Source organism: Dermacentor andersoni, chromosome 8, assembly GCF_023375885.2.
Source record: "Dermacentor andersoni chromosome 8, qqDerAnde1_hic_scaffold, whole genome shotgun sequence".
Lineage (NCBI taxonomy): Eukaryota > Metazoa > Arthropoda > Arachnida > Ixodida > Ixodidae > Dermacentor > Dermacentor andersoni.
In genome coordinates, this window is record NC_092821.1 from 121,191,327 (window position 1) to 121,212,201 (window position 20,875).

The 20,875-nt window shown below is 46.3% G+C and overlaps 1 protein-coding gene and 1 long non-coding RNA gene across 4 annotated transcripts in view; one reads left to right on the top strand and one right to left on the bottom strand.

The window, feature by feature from the left end:
- Positions 1-3,921, bottom strand: part of LOC126529076 (uncharacterized) — a 107,014-nt gene extending 103,093 nt beyond the window's left edge. Inside the window, exon 1 of the mRNA XM_050176676.3 lies at positions 3,204-3,921. Within this exon, the coding sequence (XP_050032633.1) occupies positions 3,204-3,211 (8 nt within the window). The 5' untranslated portion in view covers positions 3,212-3,921. The remainder of the gene's footprint in view (positions 1-3,203) is intronic.
- LOC129384313 (uncharacterized) overlaps positions 1-20,875 on the top strand; it is a 244,243-nt gene that overhangs the window by 29,095 nt on the left and 194,273 nt on the right. For all 3 annotated transcript variants that reach the window (XR_011896124.1, XR_011896123.1, XR_011896125.1), the window contains exon 2: positions 16,618-16,682. This is a non-coding gene — a long non-coding RNA (uncharacterized lncRNA). The remainder of the gene's footprint in view (positions 1-16,617; positions 16,683-20,875) is intronic.

Genomic DNA, 20,875 nt, shown 5'->3' on the forward strand with positions numbered 1-20,875 from the left:
GAAATTAATACGGCAAACTTGTTCGAAAATCCGCAAGAAGAAGGAAGTTTCAAAGGAAGTGGCAAATTGTAGTCAGTCCGTACGTAGCGCAACGATACCAAGTACAACCGTACGGTAATAGCAAGTGCAAATAGTGAATGCAATACTAACATAAAAAGAATATGGCCGAAAGCTCTGCAGGACTATAAATAATGTTCTTACCAACCAAATCGCACAAAAGCCACTGCCCCGCCCTTAAAGGTCGGTGCCAGTAAAATAACATAATTTTGAGATTGTGAGAAGTAAAATCCTTTGCACTTTCTAATAGAAGGTTTAGGATAAAAGGCATGTCTTGCGCGCGAAATATTTTATTACTTTTGCTTGTGTGCTGCATTTCTAAAGAAAATTCTAAGGAACAACTTAGATAGACTTGGTTTGAGGAACTTTGGCTGTTGAACAGTATACCGTCTATTCTGCATATCCTCATGACACCCAAGTACATTTATGGAACACAATCGTTTATTGAGCGGTCTTGTTACTAATCTGAAGGACATTTTTCGAAATTTGAATAAAACAGTTAGATGCTAAAGCTGCATCTCCGTGTACGTAGCAGAAGCAACCATCTCCTCATGTTTGCTGTGGTAAAAACTGCCTTTCATTGAATAAACACAGAGATGAAGATGGAACTACGTGGATTGCGTTGCCATGTTTCTGCAACATCCTGGATTATCAGGCTAATCTCAAAGATATGAAAACACACTTCAAGGCAGCTTATCTGCCGTCTGTGGCAACACTTAGGTCTGGATGAATTTAGTGTCAAATGTCTCGAAAGCGTACGGCAATCTATAAGTAAAGCCCTTTCGTACAGTTCCGCATGAGCTAGAATTCATACCGAGAATATACATCTTGAGTAATAGCCTCCGAGAGAATTAAAAAAGAAAATTAAGAGTAATGTGCAATATATTGTGCAAGCGGATTTAGGAGGATATACGGCCTAGATAAGAATATAACATAGTTTTTCGTAAATATATGCGGAACATTACGGCTACGGCGAAAATTCTTCTGGTGTTCCCATATAATCGCTGTCGCAATAATATATCTTTGTACTGTGCTATGGGTCCAGTACTCAGCCATGGATAAAAAAAAAATCTGGAAGAAAGAGAGAAGATAAAAGCGTTTTGATCCTACCTCTGTTTAAATACATTCAGAGTAAATAAAGTTGCTTAAGGTCGGGTTACTACCGTAATTGTTTCTTCTTTTTTTTTTCGTCTGCTTCTTACCTCGTCTCTTGGCGCAAACTTAGCTAATTGTCCACCGTTTACGCATTATACGCAGCAGAAGGCATTCTAAAGGCCGCCATTTCGCACTCCGCGGTAGTTTTCTTTCGTCTGCTTGCGGCCCCATCTCTTGGGCGCAGACTTAAGTGCCGTTGTCGACCAATTAAGCAATATACGCAGCAGTCGACGTGGTATAGGGACCGCTCTTCTGCGCGGCGTTGTGTTACGTCTGCTTCTCGCCCTACATCTCGGTTCAAACTTAAACACTTTTGCCCGCAATTTACTCATTATAGGCAGCAGACGGCGTTCTAAGTGTCACTGTACCGTACGCTGTTTCACAATGACGCTGCGCCGGACTGTTTCGGTGGTTGCGATGCTGGGCAGTCGACGCTCCGATACGGAGGAACACGCCACGCCAGGTCAAGCGCATTCTCGTGACCGCGCTCCTGATTGGCTGACGGCTACTGCAATTTCCGCTACCCTACCACATTATTTATTATAGCTTAACACTGGTCAGTAGTGGCTGTGACCTGTGCGGAAAGTCTAGGGTACACTACGCGCTCAAACATGAGTTGCACGGACTGAGGTCGTAGCATCCTATATACGAACGAACAAAATGAGTTTCATTCTTTTCCTGCTACACCGCTGGCATGCTTACGTTTCGTTAAGCCTGATGATAATGTCATGGCCGGGAGCTGCATGCAACTAGAGGGAGACTGTAAGATGCATGTTCCACGAACGCTGACGGTTTACTAATAAACCAGTTTCGTTACTATGCGTTGCACGACTTCTTGTTAGGTGCGGATGTTTGTGCGCGGTTAGTGGAGGACTGGTGTCGCTGTCACGTGTGAGAAAGGGTGGATCTTGATAAGCTCAAAGCGTTTTTTGAGCGTTATTCAGCCATCAGGCTACGCGCTGTCAGGGTCACGTGAGAGCGCGGCACATCACCGCGTTCTGTTTTTTTTTTTTTTCTCCGATAGAGCGTGCTCCATATAATAATGAAATTTATGGCGGATAGGTCGAGAAGTGCTTGAATTCATGAAAATTACTCGCTCCATTACCAGGGCAGGGAATTTACGTGTGAGGTTGCCAGCTATTGCGGTATGTTCCAGAATGTGAGGAAAATGCTAGCACACACGCTGCTACTTATACACGGCATTGCAACATCGAGAGCATGGTTTCTTTATCCTTGCGCCCATTAGATGTAGAGGAAAAAGAGTTCTATATCTAAATCAATTGCGAGTATATTCTTCTGCATTAGGTATAGAAAAAAAATAACATGGTAATATATATTTTTTTTTTGTGGTCACATAGTATTATACAGCAGAGGTAGCGGCCGCAGAAATACTCTCGATTAACCACAATGTCTCCAACTCGGAGCTCTGTCGAAGCATACAGGAAGCTTTCCGATGAGCAGACTGGCCAAACGGTTTATACGGGGCCATTCTAAAGTTACTTTTTGTTTAAACGACACAAGACGGCCCATTACAGCGTCACTGGGATCCGACACATGATAACGAGTATCTCGCAACTGTGCACCTGCCCTCTGAATAAGAAATAAATGTGCAAAAATATTTAAACAAGTAAAAACTAAGGAAACGAAGAAACGAACCCTGCCATTACGGGCTCAAGAGTGGGTCAGCCCACCTTCGGAATGGCCTTTAAAATTATCACTCTTCCTAAAAATGCTGCACGCCTTGTCAAGTCACGGTCACAACGGGCAAAGACGGCCCGCCGCCCGCCTAGGGCGATCCAGGGCACGCAGCGATTGATGCGTTCGGAACCAGTCATCACGTGATCGGCGCACCAAAAGACGGTGGTCCAAAGGGTCAAGGCAGGAAACACACCATACGCGCGTGTTCCAGACACAATGGCAAGATTCATGCGCACGAGTAGGCCAGAAAGGAAGGAGGAAACGGCCAGATGAATGGCACGCAGATATCTTACCTGAACATTTTTGTCTGCTTGTCGTCTGTTGTGCGTGCCGTGGATGTGTCGTCTGGAACGTAGCAGACGACCGACCGTAAGCGGTGCGTATATGGTACGGAAGAAAAAAAAAAGTAGAAATGGAAACAAATAAACTCCACACAGTTGCCTCTCCTTGTCTTCTCGTCGTGTTGCCGACGCGCACCAAGAAGTATAGTTCCGAAAAAAAAAAGTAATTGGACCGGGCAAAAAGAGGCTTCCACGGAACACCACACCCACACCAGTTGACAAAACTCCGCACAACGGCCGAACCAAATAACCACCACGGGCTTTTGGAGGCAAGCAGACGACGGACGAGCGAACCTCTACTCCCCGTGTGGATGATGCCCCGCTCGCGGAGCAGCAGAGGATCTCCCGGAGCAGACGATGCGCTCGCGGAGCAGTCAAGAAAACTTCTCGGAGCAGACGACGCGGAGCAGACGACGCGATGCACGCCGGCCGGTCTCCTCCCTACGCTCTCTCCACCAAGAGTAGCGCCCTTTCCGTCATGTTGTTGCCCTCTCTGCAACAACGTGCGGCCATTTTGGGCGCTTCTTTCCCACCCGCCACTTCTCCCATCCTCCTCAACGCCAGTGGCTCGCAACGAATGACCCCCACGATTGGTCCGGCTCTGGCCGTGACGTAGATGCGATTCGAAGCAAGCGTTTTGCTCTCGTTTGTGGTCGTGACGGTAGCGGTGTGGTCGCGCATTTCACTCGAACTGAAGAAAACTTCAAGAAGGGGCCGTTTCTCTCACTGGGACACACATTTGAGCCAAGAACCGCTTCCCCGACTAGGACGCCCGCCCGCCCAGATGAAGTCTGCAACGCGGAAGCGTAGACGGTGTAACGGGACGTGGTTCTTCTATCAGAGTACCGCTTCATGAAGGCACTGGGGCGAAACGGTGCGCTCTAATTTGGGTTAGACCTTGTTAGTGCGCCTTCCTCTTATGAAGTTATTCGCGAACTTTCTCACGCTCAACGTCTCGGCTACCGCTGTCGGGGCGTGTACCTTTAAAGAAGCAATGGACTTACATTTATGACTTGTCATCTTTCTTGCGTTGAATGAAAAGTACAAACTTTTTAAACCATATGAGAAATACTGACTGGGTCAGAATGCTCTAAATAATTCGCCGTAATACCTGTTTCTTCAAACCACTTTTGTTCGGTTTTGACGTCGTGATACGTCGGCCAGATCTGCGTTCCTGCGATCGTTGCGCCTGACGCACGCAAGCGAAGACAGACGAAACGCGCGCATCACACTAGTTTATTATTTTTTTCAATGAACAACGTCGTCATACCTAGCCCTATTGCTGAATGACGTCAGCAAATTTTACTCTGTGTCATGACGCCACGATAATGTTGACGACGTCAGGTCGGCCCTCTCGAGATGAACTTTAGTACCCAATTGAAATGTTCCATAAAAATGTTCCTACGGTCATATGCTAGCTAAGTTTCAATCTGAACTTAGCTAGCGTTAGTTAGGCGGTGAAGTGCAAATACACACGTGTGCCGCGCATTTGGTGCACGTTGAAGGACCTTAGGTGGCTGAAATTAATTCGGAGTAGTCCCCCACTACGGCGTGCCTCTTAACCACCATCCTGGTTTTCGCACATAAAACCCCAGAATATAATAATATTTTTTTTTTACCTTGGGAGGGATCGTTAACTTGACACCGTATAATTTTCTTTTTCTCATAATCGGCCTCAAAAATGGTTTGGAATGTACATTGGTCGTCATCAACAGGTAGCAGTCAATGAGCAATATTCGGATACTAAAGCTATTGCTGCAGGTGTTCCTCGGGGTAGCATACTAGGGCCACTACTGTTTAACTTATATATTAACGACATTGTTATCATTAGCGATAAACCCACATTCGCCATATATTCAGATGATACTAGCCTATCTTTTAGAGGATCATGCGTGTCAGACATTCGAAACCAAGCTGATTGTCTACGCTTTCTACACCACTGGTCCCTCTGTAATTCGCTCCCTATCAATACAAATAAGACATCAAGCTGTTTTTTTTTTTTGTATCCAGGAACAAGGTTATTGAAATTCATGCTACTGTTCTTAAAATAGGATCTGTTAAGAGCTTAGATGTTTTGTTTGAGGAACGCCTATAGTGGAATGATCGCGTTTATTCTGTAGCAGTAAAAATTTCAGTAGTGGTAGGGATCCTCTCAAAGTGCAGAAATTTATTTCCTCATCAGCTTATCAAAAAACTATATATTACTAATTGTATTACTCTGTCATTAACTATTGTTCTTTATTGTGGGACGCGACTACTTTTTCCAACACTAACAAAAAAAAAAAATATGCAATCCAAAAACGGGCTGCGCGCAATATCACCAATACTGCGTTTGATTCCCCCTTCAAACCTATTTTTGAAGTGCTTAACATAATACCCATAACAGAATTATATAATAAGACTTGTACAATAGCTCGGGCGCTCCTATCTAAATACATGTAAAATGAGAATTCGTTTTTCTCGGCAACCATTGCACCAAATTTGACGAGGTTTGTTGAATTTAAAAGAAAAACTTAAAATCTAGTGACGGCAGGTTTCGAATTCTTTGTTTCGATAGTCAATATTTTACTAAAAATTGGCAAAAAAAATTCATAAAACGAAATCATCAAGTTTACAACTTTCTAACTCAGCAAGAAAAAAAAAAGCTATATCACAATTCTGTGACTTGCGTATGATAGTACATCTAAAGCGGACAAAACTGATATGTTATAAATGAATCTAAAAACATTCAGTAATATAGAAATATAGCTTTGGCAGAACCCTTGCACACAACGCAACAAATTCGGGTAAGATATAAATTGACATATCGAATTTGTTCGCTTTGCATGATCTAACGGATGCCGTTTACAGAACCGTCATATTTGTTCTTGATGCAGAGATATTATCTATAAGCTTCGTGCGTCTGTTTTTCGAACTTGCCAATTTTTTTAAAATTCTTTAAACAAAACTAAAGCCCTACATCAAGATTGCGCTTCCGACAGTCACTAGAATTTAACTTTCCCTCTCAAATGCAACCAATTTCATTAATGTCGGTCGCGGGGTTATCTCAGAAAAGCGTTTTTGCGTTTTACATGTATTTGAATAGGCCGTGTCGGAGTTGGGCCCGAGCTAAAGCTTCTTTTTAGAAGATATAAATTTACCGTTAAGAAAAATTTCTTTCTTGTTAAGCTATCAAATTTAAAGCATAAGACGTGCACATATGGTTCCCGAGCAGCTGGAAATTGGTTTATACCAAAAATACGTGCGAATTACGGTCTACAAATTATTTCTTATCGACTACCCTCTCTAGTAAATTCATGCAATGAAATTGTACTATTGAAGAGTGATTTCTGTTTGCTTTTGCAAGTACAATCAATCTTCGAGTGCAAGTTGTAAGATATATATATTTTTTAAATTTTACCTACAGGATTGTTCTTTGTTGTTGCTGTGTATATTGCCACTTTGTAGTTATTATGTATGTTCGTATAAGCCAAGCTTTTGTAGGGGGCGTAGGCACTCGTCAAGCCTTTCAAAGGCTTTTTGTCTACGCCGCCATCATCATCTTGATGATGTAAATAAAATGTTTCTGTCACTTGAGGACAACTTCTCGATTCTAAGCATAGGCTGCAAAATGACATTGTCCTGCATTTTTTCTTAAATGACACAGCTGAAGCCTGAATGCCAAAGGTAATAAATATCAAGTTGAAGAAACACATTTTCTGCTGATTTTGAGCTGGTACCTTTACAATGAAGTACTTTGTTCAAAGGTAATTTATCAATGCCAAGAATACATCTGCGCGCACTGAGGCGTGAAATGTTTCACTCTTGGAGGTGTTCAAATGCAGAAAATATGAAGTTGCGACTTGATCGGTCTAGGCAAACTTGAATGCACATATCATGCCGCATCTATAATGGCAGGCGTTTTGCACATTCTGGACATTGTTAAATATTTTAGGAACGTCCTGCAACTCCAATTACTCTGGGGGTTTGCTCGATTTAGAACACAAGCTTTGGCGCTGCTTGGCGTTGGCCGGTGATGGTTCTCGAGGTGAACAGTGGTTGCAGCGGATGCTGCACAGTGAAGTGCTGGCGGACCAACTCAGGGCTGTCCAGAGGGCCCGTGTGACGGCAGAGGGGCTCGGCCTCTCTGTCCCGACGTGGGAGCGGCCCGCATCAGTCCAAGACTGATACCCCAGGACCTAAATAAAGTTCTTCGTATACCATACGACCTGCAACTCAGCCACCCGATCCCTCACACAATCACTCCCTTCTCCGTTGGCTCACTCACTCAGTCTTCACCCATAATCGGCCACTCACGTCGCCACCCTCTCACCCGCTTGCTCAGACGATATCTCCCTCCCCCCGCGCGCTCACTCACTCACTCACTCACTCACTCACTCACTCACTGAGTCGGATAATCAAAGCGAACAATGTCTGTCGCTCTGTTCCCGTAACCTTCGCTCCGCCATCTTGGAATAGTCAATACATACAGCTTCGTGCTTTCGCTTTCAGCGTAACTTTCTTGTCATGCCCCAGCGTACGGGGAGAGAATGGGCATCGTTGTGCCGAAACGCAGCAGTGCATTTACAACGTTGCGAAGGGCACACCACGGATGCAAGTCTTCCCATTTCACAGGCGAATTTCCTATCGCAAGTTCCTTTCCCTGCTTTCACATCGTCAGGAGCGAGCGTATTGATGTAGTACGACACCCGGTCTCGCCAGAGCGCTCTGCAGTATTGCACAACTACGCAGTTACGTCCCGAAGGCACCAACGGTGCCGTGTAACCCGTGCTACGCGCCAGGCAGTAAGCTGCGTATAGGTTCTCAATTTCGGAGGCAAATTACAGACTGGTTTGGCGCCGCGCACAACATTCGGCGAGTTGCCACGCGGGGGCCTATTGAGCCATCGCTGCAGGAAACCGCTGCTCGTTGAATCAGCGGCACGAGGAAAAGAAAAAAAAAGAAAAGAAAAATGTGCGGAGATATGAAAGGAGAAAGGATCCTGCAGCCCGTATAAGCAACCATTTTCCATTCTCACGCATGCGTACGTGCATCACGATGCCAGTATGAACCGACGACCCCTAGCGGTTTTGAACGGCAACACTCGACAGACGTTAGGGAACGGACTCGTCCTTGCAGACACGACAAAGAAGCAAATAAAGAACGCAAAAAAAAAAAGAAAATAAAAGCGGTTGGAGGGGTGAAAGCTGTGCGAGTTCGATTTCTGCTAGGCGCCCATTTTCATCGCCCCGTGTCTAATGCGTAAAAAGGCAAGGGAACACGCATGCGCATGCGCGGCTTGAGTATTTCTCAGCACGCTTTCGACGAGTACGAAACTGAAGTTGCCGGCTGGCCGCGGCTACTTAGGCCACCACGCACGCGAAAGCGGCGCCGGTGCACTTGAGTCGAACAGACGATTTTCTCAGTTCCTCCGAGCAGACGATGCACACAACGTCGTGAGGCGATTGCGTCATAGCGACGTGCCTGCAGAAGAAGCAGACGAGCGGATGCGTACGACGATCGAAGAGCCGCAGCAGACGACGCGCAAGATTACGAAACTTTCGCCCCCTTCGTGGATCTATTATGCTCCCGATTGATTATCCCTCTGAGTGGATCGTGTGGTGGAGGAGGAGGAATCTGTGATTGGCGTTCACGTTCGCCGCTCACGTGAAGCGCCTTTTTCACTTATCGGGACGCCTCAATTACGGGACTCCATTTGGGAAATGTGCCCGCGTCTATGTAGTTGCGGTCTGCCGCGTCGACTCGGGCGCACCGACGCTCAGGTGAAGCCCTTTTCGTGCGCGGACTTTGAATGACAGGCGGCCGACGAGGTTGCAGGCGTTCCACCGGACCAGATCACGTCTCGGGTGAGACGAACGAACTTTCATAAAGCCTGCTTCCAAGCTTATACTTACCTTACCATGCACATTGGGCAAGGAATATGCGAGCGTGTATATACATAACTGTTGATTTGAAATCACTTGTTTCATATATCTCGGTTTTGTTTCCAACGCATTTCATTTAGCATCGACCTCGTGCTCCACTAAGCCAAAATTGTTCGTAGTCCAAAAATATAGATGAAATTATCGAAAAACGATCGCGACAAGCTTCGGGAATTGCTTGAAGAAAGCTCTGCCACGGAAATAATTACAGATCCAGAGCGTTTATTCTTTCGACTGAAGTAAAATATCCAGTGAAGGATGACAAGGTCGTCTACGGCTTCGGAGAAGTCAACACTGTGACAGCTATATATAGTCGCAGAAGGCTGAAATGACAGGGCTTTTTTCTTGCATGACCGTTTGAAAGGGGGTATAGTATGGCTCACACGATGCAAATATAACCTCCGGTATTGGTACAGAACTCAACGGAAAAGTTCGCTTGAAGGAAGTTCCAACAGGTGAAACCTTCCAATCGCTTCTTGCGGGATTCGTAGCATTTAGTTTCATGGAAAAATCGCGAGAGGAAAATGTGACGCTTGTGCCTACGGGAGCTGCATGGAAATTATGCATAGTTCACGGATTTGCCTAAAGTGGCTTCAGAAAATTGACTTTGTGGCTTTGCAAACTCATTATTTCCAACAAAATATTTCGTCATAAGCGAAACAATTCTCAGTAATTAGTGATGTGCGCAGAGGTTTGTTGTATTCACGCATTTGGAAGTTTATTTCTGCTAGTAACTTTAGAAGCGTAAACCGTAAGATATAATGCCACAAGAATGCTTCAAGCCGCAAGCACTAAGATTAGACATATCCACCTACTGGGCATGATTACCACGGTAGCTGAACGCTCGCAGCGCTCTGAAGTTCCAACTAGGAATGTTGTTGTATAGGACACCTATAAGAAGGCTTTTCAAAATAAGCGGTGGTAGTGTTTGTCTCCAAAGCAGACGACGCTGAGGTCCCCTCTGCTAAATGGTACATCTAAGCAGACGCTGCAAAACGCGCAGTCAAATTGTTTCCTTCCCAAGCAGACGACGTCACTCGCATGCCTTCTGCTGTCGAGGGCATGGCAGACGACGCGCTCGCATAAACTTCTTTCTTTCACACATAACCTCCGAGATATGTCTACGACCGACGCGAGCCGCCTGATCTCGGATGCCACGCTTTATGCTTTGTAGCGGTGACGGCATCGTCCTCCTGCAACTTCTAAATGAAGCGAGCGGAACCGCTCCTTCGCGTCATCTCGCTTAAGCCTAACCGCGCGAAGCACCAAAAATGGCAGTAAAGGCGCAAGAAACGCGCTTCTGGCACGGTCCAATTTACCGCGGCCCATCACCTCGCCGCAGGAGCACGGGCCTCGTAAAACCGAACACGCTTTCGCTTTCAGACGCCCCGCGTCGTTTGTGCGGCTATCCAACAGACAGGAAGACGTAAAAAAACCACAACAATGGCAACAAACAAATAAGCGAGCTGCCAAGCGGCAGTGAAAGCCATGAAGTACGGGGGATTAGCGAGCAACGCGGAAACCGATATCGTCGCGAAAGGCAGTGGTTATTTTCTTTTTATTAAACTCGTCTTCTCTCCCCATAGAGCTCACAAATGCGCTCGCACTTGAACATGCTAACGACGCTTGCCTGAAGAGGGGGGGGGGGGGAGGAGAAAGAGTGCGTGAAGTACATAGGGAACAACAAACAGATAATCACAGACATGGTGTGCACACAATCCAGACAATTCCGTGCACCTCTGTAAGAGCTATAGCGCTGGCATAAGCGCTTCAGTAGGCATAGCTTATGCCAGTCCACCGTGCTTTACAGCTATGTATCCGCCCGCGCCGTCTCGTCATCTGCTATCAACAGCGAGCAAACAAATTTTTCTTCTTCCAAAGAGGACTACGCTTAGCAGACGGCATCGCTCTGTCTTATGTTGCAAAGGACATATTAGAAGGTGCTGCAAAATTGCGGTCCAAGTGTTAATTTCTTTCCAAAGCAGACGATGTTTCTCTGCCTTCTGCTGAGAAGGACACCTGAAGAAGACTCTTCAAGATACGCGGCGGTAGTGTTTGTCTCCAAACCAGACGACGTCACTCGCATGCCTTCTGCTGTCGAGGGCATGGCAGACGACGCGCTGGCACAAACTGCTTCTTTCTGGTATTGAAAAAGAAACACGAAAAAAAGCAGAAAAAGAACATTGTCCTGCTTGTGGCACATGAAGAATGCGATGTTCACTTGACTATACAACCTACATGCACGTCTTCTAGGAACGTCGAAACGCGACACCATTCATTATCAACTACGCCGTCACCTCACTACACCCCGTAATACCTTCTAGAATCCTGTACAGCTTTAACGATAGAGCGTCGGAGGGCCACGTGGTGACCAGCAGGCCGTTGTGTAATGAAAACGTGATTCCCCCGTAAAAGCAGTACAAGGGGCGTCGTATTTATGACTCTTGGCCACGGAGCGCGTATACGTACATGCACTTTCCGCCTACCGCTGTGCATCGGAACACGCACTGCATCATGAGTGTTATGCGTCGTACTCCGTTCAATCGCTTATCTCTTGCTTCCTTCCGCAGTTTCTCCTCCAATCTCATTCCGTCGTCAGTAGCGGGGGCATACTTTTATTACCCCGTGTTGCGATGTTGAAAGATAGCTCCGGCAACGCCTCTTCTATTTGTGCTGGACCCTTGGCGTGCTTTCGTTGTATTTCACCCGTCTGCAACAACTTTCCTGCATTCTTTCTGTCCCCTCTATTATCGGATGCAGCCATGCTCACATACCTACCGCGTAACAGCGCCGTGGCGTGAACGTTACAGTAAATCTTTCTACCCCTGTGCCTAACCAGATCTCCATTCCTCTTGGTGCGTAAGTAAGACGTAAATTCGCGGAACGTGCGTATCCGGAGGCGCGACGGACCACTATACGGCTCCCTTTTCATCCCAATCTCTGCCTAAAATCAGTTTGATGCTGCGATGATAAGCGGCCCGGAACGGTTGCGTTAGCGGATCTTCGCGCGGCTGTCCATTTTCTCTCTAACGCGCTCAAACCGCAATCCATTACGGGAAGCGAGAAAGGTTGGGAGAAAGGTGTTTTCCGTGCTTATCGCGCACATTACGTTAAGCGCGACGGCTTCATTAGGAACCTGCGAAGAGAGCACTAAATAGGTGTGCGTGATAGAGGCTATTATTCTTTTTCCTTTTTTTTTTCGTTCTGCACTACGTAACTCATCGTTCATGAGGCTTGCGACGAAGTCGGTTCATCTTCCTTCCGTTAGCTTTGCTTGCTTGTAAGCAAGCAGTCGTGTTGAAGCAGGCAAAGCGAAATCAACGACTGAAACGGTGGGGTCGCTCGTAAGTCTCAAACCGAGTAGTTAACATGTTGTATTACACCTTAAAATTGACAGGAAGAAAATTAGCCGGTTATTCGTGCCGTTAGCGCCAGCGAAGGAGACTGAAAGTTAGCCAAGTTTTTTGGTCGCCGTAGCTATGAAGTCATCGTCGGGGTGTGTGTGTTTGAGTTTCTTTTGTGAACAAGAACTCAATGAATGTCGCATGGCGGTTTATAAGTACCCGAACCTAACCTAAAGTAGCCCGACATAACATAACCTATAGTTAACCTAACCTAATCTAGCTTAATGCACTCCACACTGTAAAATAATGTACACACCTAAAAGGGAAAAATGGCCTAAATCGGTCTGTAACTCACAACCTTACACTCAAGCAGAGGCGCAAGGATGGGATAAGCCACAGTATAGTGAAATAAGTAGTAATAAGCAACAAATACGGCGGTTCATCTACACGGTAGCATAATATAGATCCTTAAAAGTGAAAAAGGGTGTAAATCGGTCTGTAACTCACATCCTTACAGCCGAGAAAGATATAGAGATGCGAGTTGTGTACTTATTTACTCCCATATTCACATTTAAGAGCGCCATTATTCAACAGTGCACGCAATGTTCGTAAATTGCGGGAAAGAAAAGAACATTGTGTGATGTAATCACACCAAACGAAAAGACCCAACCATTACAAAAGGGTACTTATAGGCAATGCAAAAAAATCATATAGATATTTTTTTGTGAAGGCTATAGATTGCCTGGAGACAGACAGCCTGTGGGTAGTATATGACCTTGCATTTTTGTTCGACTAATCTTTATATAGGCGTTGCTTCTTTGCGAAGGGACAGCTACGAATTCGGTATACCTCAATATTCCAAAGGAAAACAGTCTTGCTAACGACCTTCGTCTATAGACAGCATAGAGACATTATATACAGTGAAAAGGGCAAGGCTATAGCAGTCCATAAGACCCCGTCTGCAGACGACCTGTAGAAAGTTTAGGTTATTTTTTTTTTAAACTGTGGTAGCTGTACCCAGCTTTGTTCGATCTGCATTCACAGCGGTTTTGGGCAGATGTTTGTTCTGATTTAAGGGTTGAAACATCCCCCCCCTTCCCCACTTTCGGGAGGCCTACAAGGATATGCTTAAACGTCCTCCCACTCGACACCGCACTTCAATCCCAAAAAATATATATTGCACTGGCGTACCCGCGGTGTACAGTGGGCCATGTGCTTCGATAACAACCTTCGGCCATTTCTGAGGTAAAATTGAGCTTACCAGGCACCATCGGGGTCTAGTTGAAGCGAACTTCACGACCGGCTCCTTGCCGAGGGGCCCGTAATTGAAATGCTCCCTCTACTTCAGGGGTAAGGGCTGAACTATGTGTTCGCCGCAGTCGAGACAGATCACCCATCGTCGAGGACCGTTTGTGAATACAGAATGCGGGCACGGCTTTGCTGACCTATCTTGGGCGGGTTTCCGATCACAGCATGCAGTGTTCTCAGTGATGCCTTTCGCAAACTGGACACGAGGAAGAAAGCTCACTCCGTTTCACTATTGTCTTTATTCGCTTGTGGCAACAATTGCACGCGTTATCAGTCTTTGCTCACCGGTATGCGTTCTGTGCGTCAGAAGTGGTTTGAATATGGGCTTGCCATCTATAGCTTGTTAGAACGTCGAAGCGCGTGAGCGAGGGGGATGTATCGTCGGCGTTAATTATCTACGGCACTAAATTAAATTGTTTCCACCTTCAACCGTTAAGACATTGTACACTCATATTTGCTAACTCTTCCTATTCAGGACGTCGACACTCCAGAGCGGACCGGCGAGATCCTCCTCGAAGTGCACTACTATTCGGGGGCGTTCGTCGAGCCACACCTGCTAAGGTCATGCAAACGAAGCACATTCGACGGCCGTTTTATAACGCAGTAAACAGCGAGCCACGCCAAATGCGCCGCTTGTACGGTCGCCATTAAACCGCGACCGCGTCAGAGCGGTATCTTTGTCTCCTCCCCGTGTCTTCCCACATAACTGTAATACTTCTTTGACGGTGCACGCGATTTTCGTTGGGAGAGCCGCTATCTCCACCGGCAGATGGCGCCTACCGCGCGTGCGTAAAACGCGTGCGTGCGAAGCCCAGTGCCTCCGGTTTCACTGTTTGCGACGTGAGACTGCCGAGCACAATGTAGCGTTAATCGTTCCCGGAAAGGAACACTGCGGCAGTGCACCGGCATGGGAGACTGGCCGCTACGCCATTTCGGAAGCCGCCTTATCCGTGTCCCTTAATTTTGTTCGTGCGCCCGCTTTCGTTACAGACGTGAGGCAGGGAGGCGTTTTAATTTTTCGCGCCGTGGCGCCCGGGAAATGCAGTGCAACTGGTTCGTAAAACTTCCGCAATCTCCCCGTCTACTGACCTTGCGTTTCGTTAGGGACGCGGACGTGAAAACTTTATCGCCGCTTTCGCGCCCTTCTACGCGGCCTCTCAAACTCTCGATAGTTGGCTGTATCGGTGGCAGACGCCCTGTGTCGTCTGCTGGCTTCTTGTCACTTTCGCCGAGTGCGTCGTCTGCACTCTTGCGAGTTTCGCTTTACGCCGTATGTGGCATCATTGTTTTACCGTGCGGGTGCTACGTCAAGGAACTGCACAGTGACCCGAAGGCCAGTTTCTTACTTTGGAGAATGAACGACCAGATGGCACGGCTGAAGTTCTCCGTTCAAGGTAGCCGCTAGCAGACGACACGCAAGACGGTAGCAGACGAAAGCCGGCAGCCAGCGTTTCAGAAAGCGATTATGTGCGTGAAAGCTGCAATGAATTTAGCTGTTGTGCCATGGCCTGCACAGTAACGAAGACGCCTAAATCGGCGCTGGGACAAGTTTCACGAACTGGGATGGTGCGCCGTACCGGTCTGCACCCAGAACGCGAAGCTGCAAATACTATCTCTGTGTGTCCCTAGATCTCTAACAGATAGCATCAATGAGGAGTTCCTGCCAGCAAGGAAGGAAATTGATTTCCCGTTTTCCTGAATTTGTCCACAAGCAATTGAGAGTGTGTGGAAAGCCTCAAAGTTTAATTCTCCTTTAGCGCCTTCTTTTGGCTGTTTATGAAAAGTCGTTTGTCCGCCATACCCTCGAATAATACTCTTGCGTTTTATGCTGTATACATTTAGTGGCAAAGCCCTGCATCGAACCTTCGCCTGCTTTCCGTTCTCTGTTGTCAAGAAACATTACGTTCAGAAAACAGTTCCCCCACCCTTTCTTCTTTATCGGGCCAAAAGTTGTCATTTTAGGTTGAACCGTGTGGCCTGTACGATAGCCACTCATATGTTGCGCAGTGGCATGATAACGCGCAGGAATGCCGTGTTGAGTGTCCGATAATTAGAGCTTTCTCGATTGGCGTTCACGCCATATTTCTAGCACATGGCTTGTAGAGCATGTTTCATCGTCTTTCTTTTCTTTTATTGTCTCGGCAAATGAATGAACGAATAAATAAATAAATAAATAAATAAATAAATAAATAAATAAGTAAATAAACTCCGCTTTTCTCTTTGCCCGTCAGGACCTAGCCGCTGGTCTCTAGTGAAACAACCGTTTACCTTCTTGCTGCTGGATTCGTGCTCGGCTCTTCTCCAATTTATGGTTGGGTTACCCCATTAACAGGCCTCGAGCTACACTTGAAGAAAACAAGACGACGTCAGCGCCATCCAGTAAAGATGAGAAGAAGCCGAGCGCTAGAAGAAGAAGAAGAAGAAGGAGAAGAAGACTAATGAAGACGAAGTAGATACGCTCAATCATTGTCATTACGTTTAGAAGAAAGAAAAGAAGAAACTTAATTTAGGACCGCCTCCGCAAATGCATGGGGTGGCGGTGTGATATAACACGAAAAAATGTGCAGACGCTGTAGCTCTATCCGGTGCACAGTCATTGAGCTGGCGCTAGCCAACCATGGTGGCTGCCGGCGTGCCTGGTTGCGCTCCTGTAGCATAGCTCTATAGCCTCCGCTTCTCTATATGACCAGCAGAGTGCCTTACAGATAGAATCGCGTGCAGCCAATCTGTTGGTCGTAAGTTGATATGCTCGTGGCGCGATGAGAATTTTTTTTGTTTGCAATTTTCACGCAGAGGATTTTCTGGGACTTCAGGGGCAGCACGGGTGGACGCCGAGGCAGACGTCAAAACGAGGCAGGGTAAGCGAGCCTATACAGCAGCTATCGATGTAAAACGAATTTACACGTTTAAACATTTTCCTTACATATATCACCGTAGCTCTAATAGTTACCGTCATACGTAAATTATGCGTTCGACGAGCTGGACCCCCCTTTTTACGTCATTCTGTGAAATCAGTCACGCGTGTCGAAGTTATCGGCTTTCATTTTGCACTGTGTGCAGGGTGATTGCAGACAGCACGAGGTCGTTCGGTCTCGCGCTTTTGGTCGAGCAATGTCTGCAGACTTGGCACGAACGCGTTCGGAAAACCTGTGTACTACATGTAGTGAACCATGAATGGACCACTGGGCTTGTCGAGAAGTTTTGTCTTCCATGTCAAATCTATACATTCTACATAATCAAAATGACAAGCATGTAAGAATACAAAGCACTGTCCAGTAAATATATAGGGAGTCTATAGACTCCTCAAATTCATTTTTATAAGAACTATGTGAGGAATTTCGTAGCATGCCTTGTGCTGGGAAGTTCAAAAGAGCGAGAAACCGTTCAATCCCACCTTTGAGGCTTCGGAGCAATTGCAGTTCCATATAGCTGCTTAGTACAGTGCATATACACTGGGCGATGATAGGTTCACCTAGTGGCTAGTGGCTAGTTCGCCTAGTGGCTTCGAATCCTTTGATAAGAACTACACGAACGATGATAAATTGTACTTGCTTAATCCCGATGGCATGCGCATCGAATGGTCCAATAGCGCTGCAGGAAAGGTCGCGTGTGATTAGGCTTAGCACATACCAGAAGATGAACAGGAATAAAGGCTGTTACGCGGTTCGTTATCAGGTACAGTAAATTGGACGCGGACAGTAGAATTACTTCCGGCGTTTGTTCATTCTCTTCTGCGTGAATTGTAACCCAGATATGCATTAGCGTATATAGCGCGTGAGGTATATTTATTGAACGCTTCTAGTCTTCTGTTGATTTACGGTTTGTGACCGAACATAACCCGAAGGGGTAGGACGTGTCTACTGCATGTATAAATGCCGACTAGTGAAAAATGTCCGCGTTTGGTCGTCTTTACTTTTGGCGTCCTGACCCACAACCTGGAAGCGGCTGCAGGAAGCCTTATAAATGCATATCCTTCTCTCTTTCTTTTTTTTTTGTTGCTTATACTGCGATGGAAACTATATCAGGTACAGCAGCTTCGCTTCATCTGTCTGGCTGTACATAACATCGTTAAATTAATCGCATATTCGAGACGTAGAATTTATTGAATCTGTCGCCTTAGCGACGTCAGCGATCTGATTAATTTTCGCCTAGGCTAGTATTAGGTCTACAAGTAAAAGAGAAAAAAGAACGCGTTACGCTGATGGGGGTATATATACCAAGGGCTGCTGCGGCAGAACCGGGCGCAGAGTTTTTTAGTGCCCACTGTACCCCGGTCTGTTCTGTTACAGAAAGGAGAAGTAATTAACTCCGCCTTCGTAATAACATGGTCTCTCGGCTAATCGTCTGCTATACGAGGCGCGCACACCAGTAGCAGACGAACGAATTGCAGACGGCGCCGCGAGATTCCAACGACGTTGACTCGTTTTGGTCTTGTCGTCTGCTATAGCTGCCGTCTGGCGCGACTGTGTTTCAAGTAAGCCGGCCGAAATTGGCTCGAGATGAGCGTGTAGCCGAGCCGCGTGAACGAAAACCCCGCGTGGAACGGGTTGGTCGGATGCATTTGGGCCCATTTTGTAGCGAAAGTAGCTCAAGGAATAAAAATAAAGCGGAAGATGAAAGCATGAATAATGGTTCCACATTTCTTCTCTGACCCTGATTGCAGCTCGCGCGTTCCTTTTTTTTTTTCGTGTCCTTACGTTGACGCCGTGTGTGTGTGTGTGTGTGTGTGTGTGTGTGTGTGTGTGTGTGTGTGTGTGTGTATGTGTGCTCGCACATATATCAAATGCCACGTACTTCTTCCACCAATGCGCTTTCTTTTGAGCACCTGGGCGATGCCCTACCAACGCCGCGGTACTATCGCCGTTTTGTTACACGAGTTTCGCCGCAGTTTTTCAGTGTATTCTCGCAAGCGTTGGCGACTCACCTTTTTTTTTCTTTCTTGCGACCATTGGTTGGCCCGTGAATATCGCAAAACATCGATTTGCCTTCTGCAGCTGCACTGTACGATGTGAAGCCCTGACGAAGACAAGGCTCCACTTTTCGAAACGTTGGCTCTCCAGGCAGTGGCGTAGTCAGGAAATTTTCTTGTGCGTGTGTATGTGTTTATCGGTGTGTGTGCGGGAGAGGGGGGGCCACGCACTTGTCTTAGGAGGGGGGGGGAGGCTGAGTAGGCGTGTGTTTTCGAGCCTCATTTTAGGCGAGGTGTTCTGATGCACAGAAATTCCTGTGGAGGGGGACACGTTCTTGCTGTGCTCCCTGCCCACCCCTCCCCCATGGCTATAGTTCCCTGGCTCCAGTGACATTCATTGCTCGACCACTGTTGTTTTGGGATAAAAGCTGCGCCGTTATATCGAGTCCTCGTCTTCTAATGGTGTCGGTTTGTCACGTAATTAGGCTTGCTTCTTTGAAAATATAGGCTCGGAAAGATTTGCGGCGCCTGAGCAAGTCTCACTTCTCAACAGGCGCTCGGCACTTAATAAATGTTGCTTCTGACATTTATTGCCCGTTCACTCACTAGTGCCTTAACGTCAACTTATTGTTTTTGAAGCGACGCTGTGTACAAAACGTAGATCTTTGAGGGCTTAAGAATGCGGAAGTCACTTAATGAGTCGTTTGTCCTGATGCGGAGCTACAGAACCAGCTTTCGCATTGCTGATTCAAGTCGCTTGTAGCGAGTAATTTGCTTGGGCGATTCGCACGCTGTTTTGCAGGGTAGCGCTGTGAAGTTGCAGAACGCACTGCCCGTTTCTGCGGCAGGGGAGGTTAACCATAACGATGTGCATTTACTCGTAAGAGGAAGCGTTAGCTCTGGCCCAACCAACTCCGACGCCGCCTATTCGAATACATGCAAAACGCAGAAACGCTTTGATGAGGCAGCCGCTTGTCGGCAAGTTTAAAAGAAAAACAGCAAATCGGCGAGTTTAAGAAAAACCAATCAAATAGAAGCACGAATTTTACACATCCGTGATTGTGAATCAAAAGCAGATATAAGGTTTATGTACGCACCCGCTAGAGCATCTCAAGCGGAGAAATCTTATATGTGGATTTGTAGCTTTAGTGAATTTATTACAGTGTTTACAAATATTCTGCGAAAGCCTTTCTCAGGATTTAATGGTAGATTTCGGAACAATCAATTTCTTTCACCTTACGTATATTATTAGGAGCAGTTTACAGAATTGTGATGTCGTTTTTTCATTGCTGAGTTACAGAGTTGTAAATTCCATAGTTTCGTTTTCAGAAAGAGTGCGAATTCCAAGATTCGCATCCTGCAGTCACTAGGTTTTAACTTTTTTTTTTTGCTTTAATGCAACAGACGTCATAAAATTTGACTTAGTGCTTGCTGAGAAACACGATTTATGCGTAGCAATGTATTTGGGGAAAAACGCCCAAACTATGTATATAGCCTCATCTTAGGGTACTGAGTCAGCAACCATCACAGATCTGCTCGTGACTCTTCAGTTCCTTGAAAAATAATACGCAACTTTGCGGTCTCCTTCCCGGTATTTCAGGACCGTTACAGCATAACACGAAATTTAAGAGGAACCCTTTAGCTCGGGGCCAACACCGATTTTCCTGTTCAAACACATGTAAAACGCAGAAGTGCCTTTACGAGAGAATGGCTGGACCGATTTACATAGAATTTGTTGCTTTTGAGAGGGAAGGTTGCATTGTAGATTAAAAAAGCAGGAAATTCAGCTATGCGATGAGCAAGGTGATATCATACCAAGCAGTCTGCGCCGTATTGCTCTTCAAAAGTAATTCTTTTCTTTTTTGCCTTATTTTCGAACGATGTGTTATGCATTGCTCCCCCAAGCTTACAGTGATTTCTTTTTTCCTCTGATGGATTCAATCTAGGTTGACTGACTTGGCACAGCCAAATTAATACAGGAACTCAAGTCATCTTCGCCTGGTACCGACAAAATAAGTTACCGCTGTGTTTCTGAAGCACGCTGGGACATATTCATCAATTACCTTGTCCCACATATTTACTCAATATTTGCAATGCCCTGAGCCCCCTGACGACTGGACGGCGGGGAGGGCGGGGTCATGT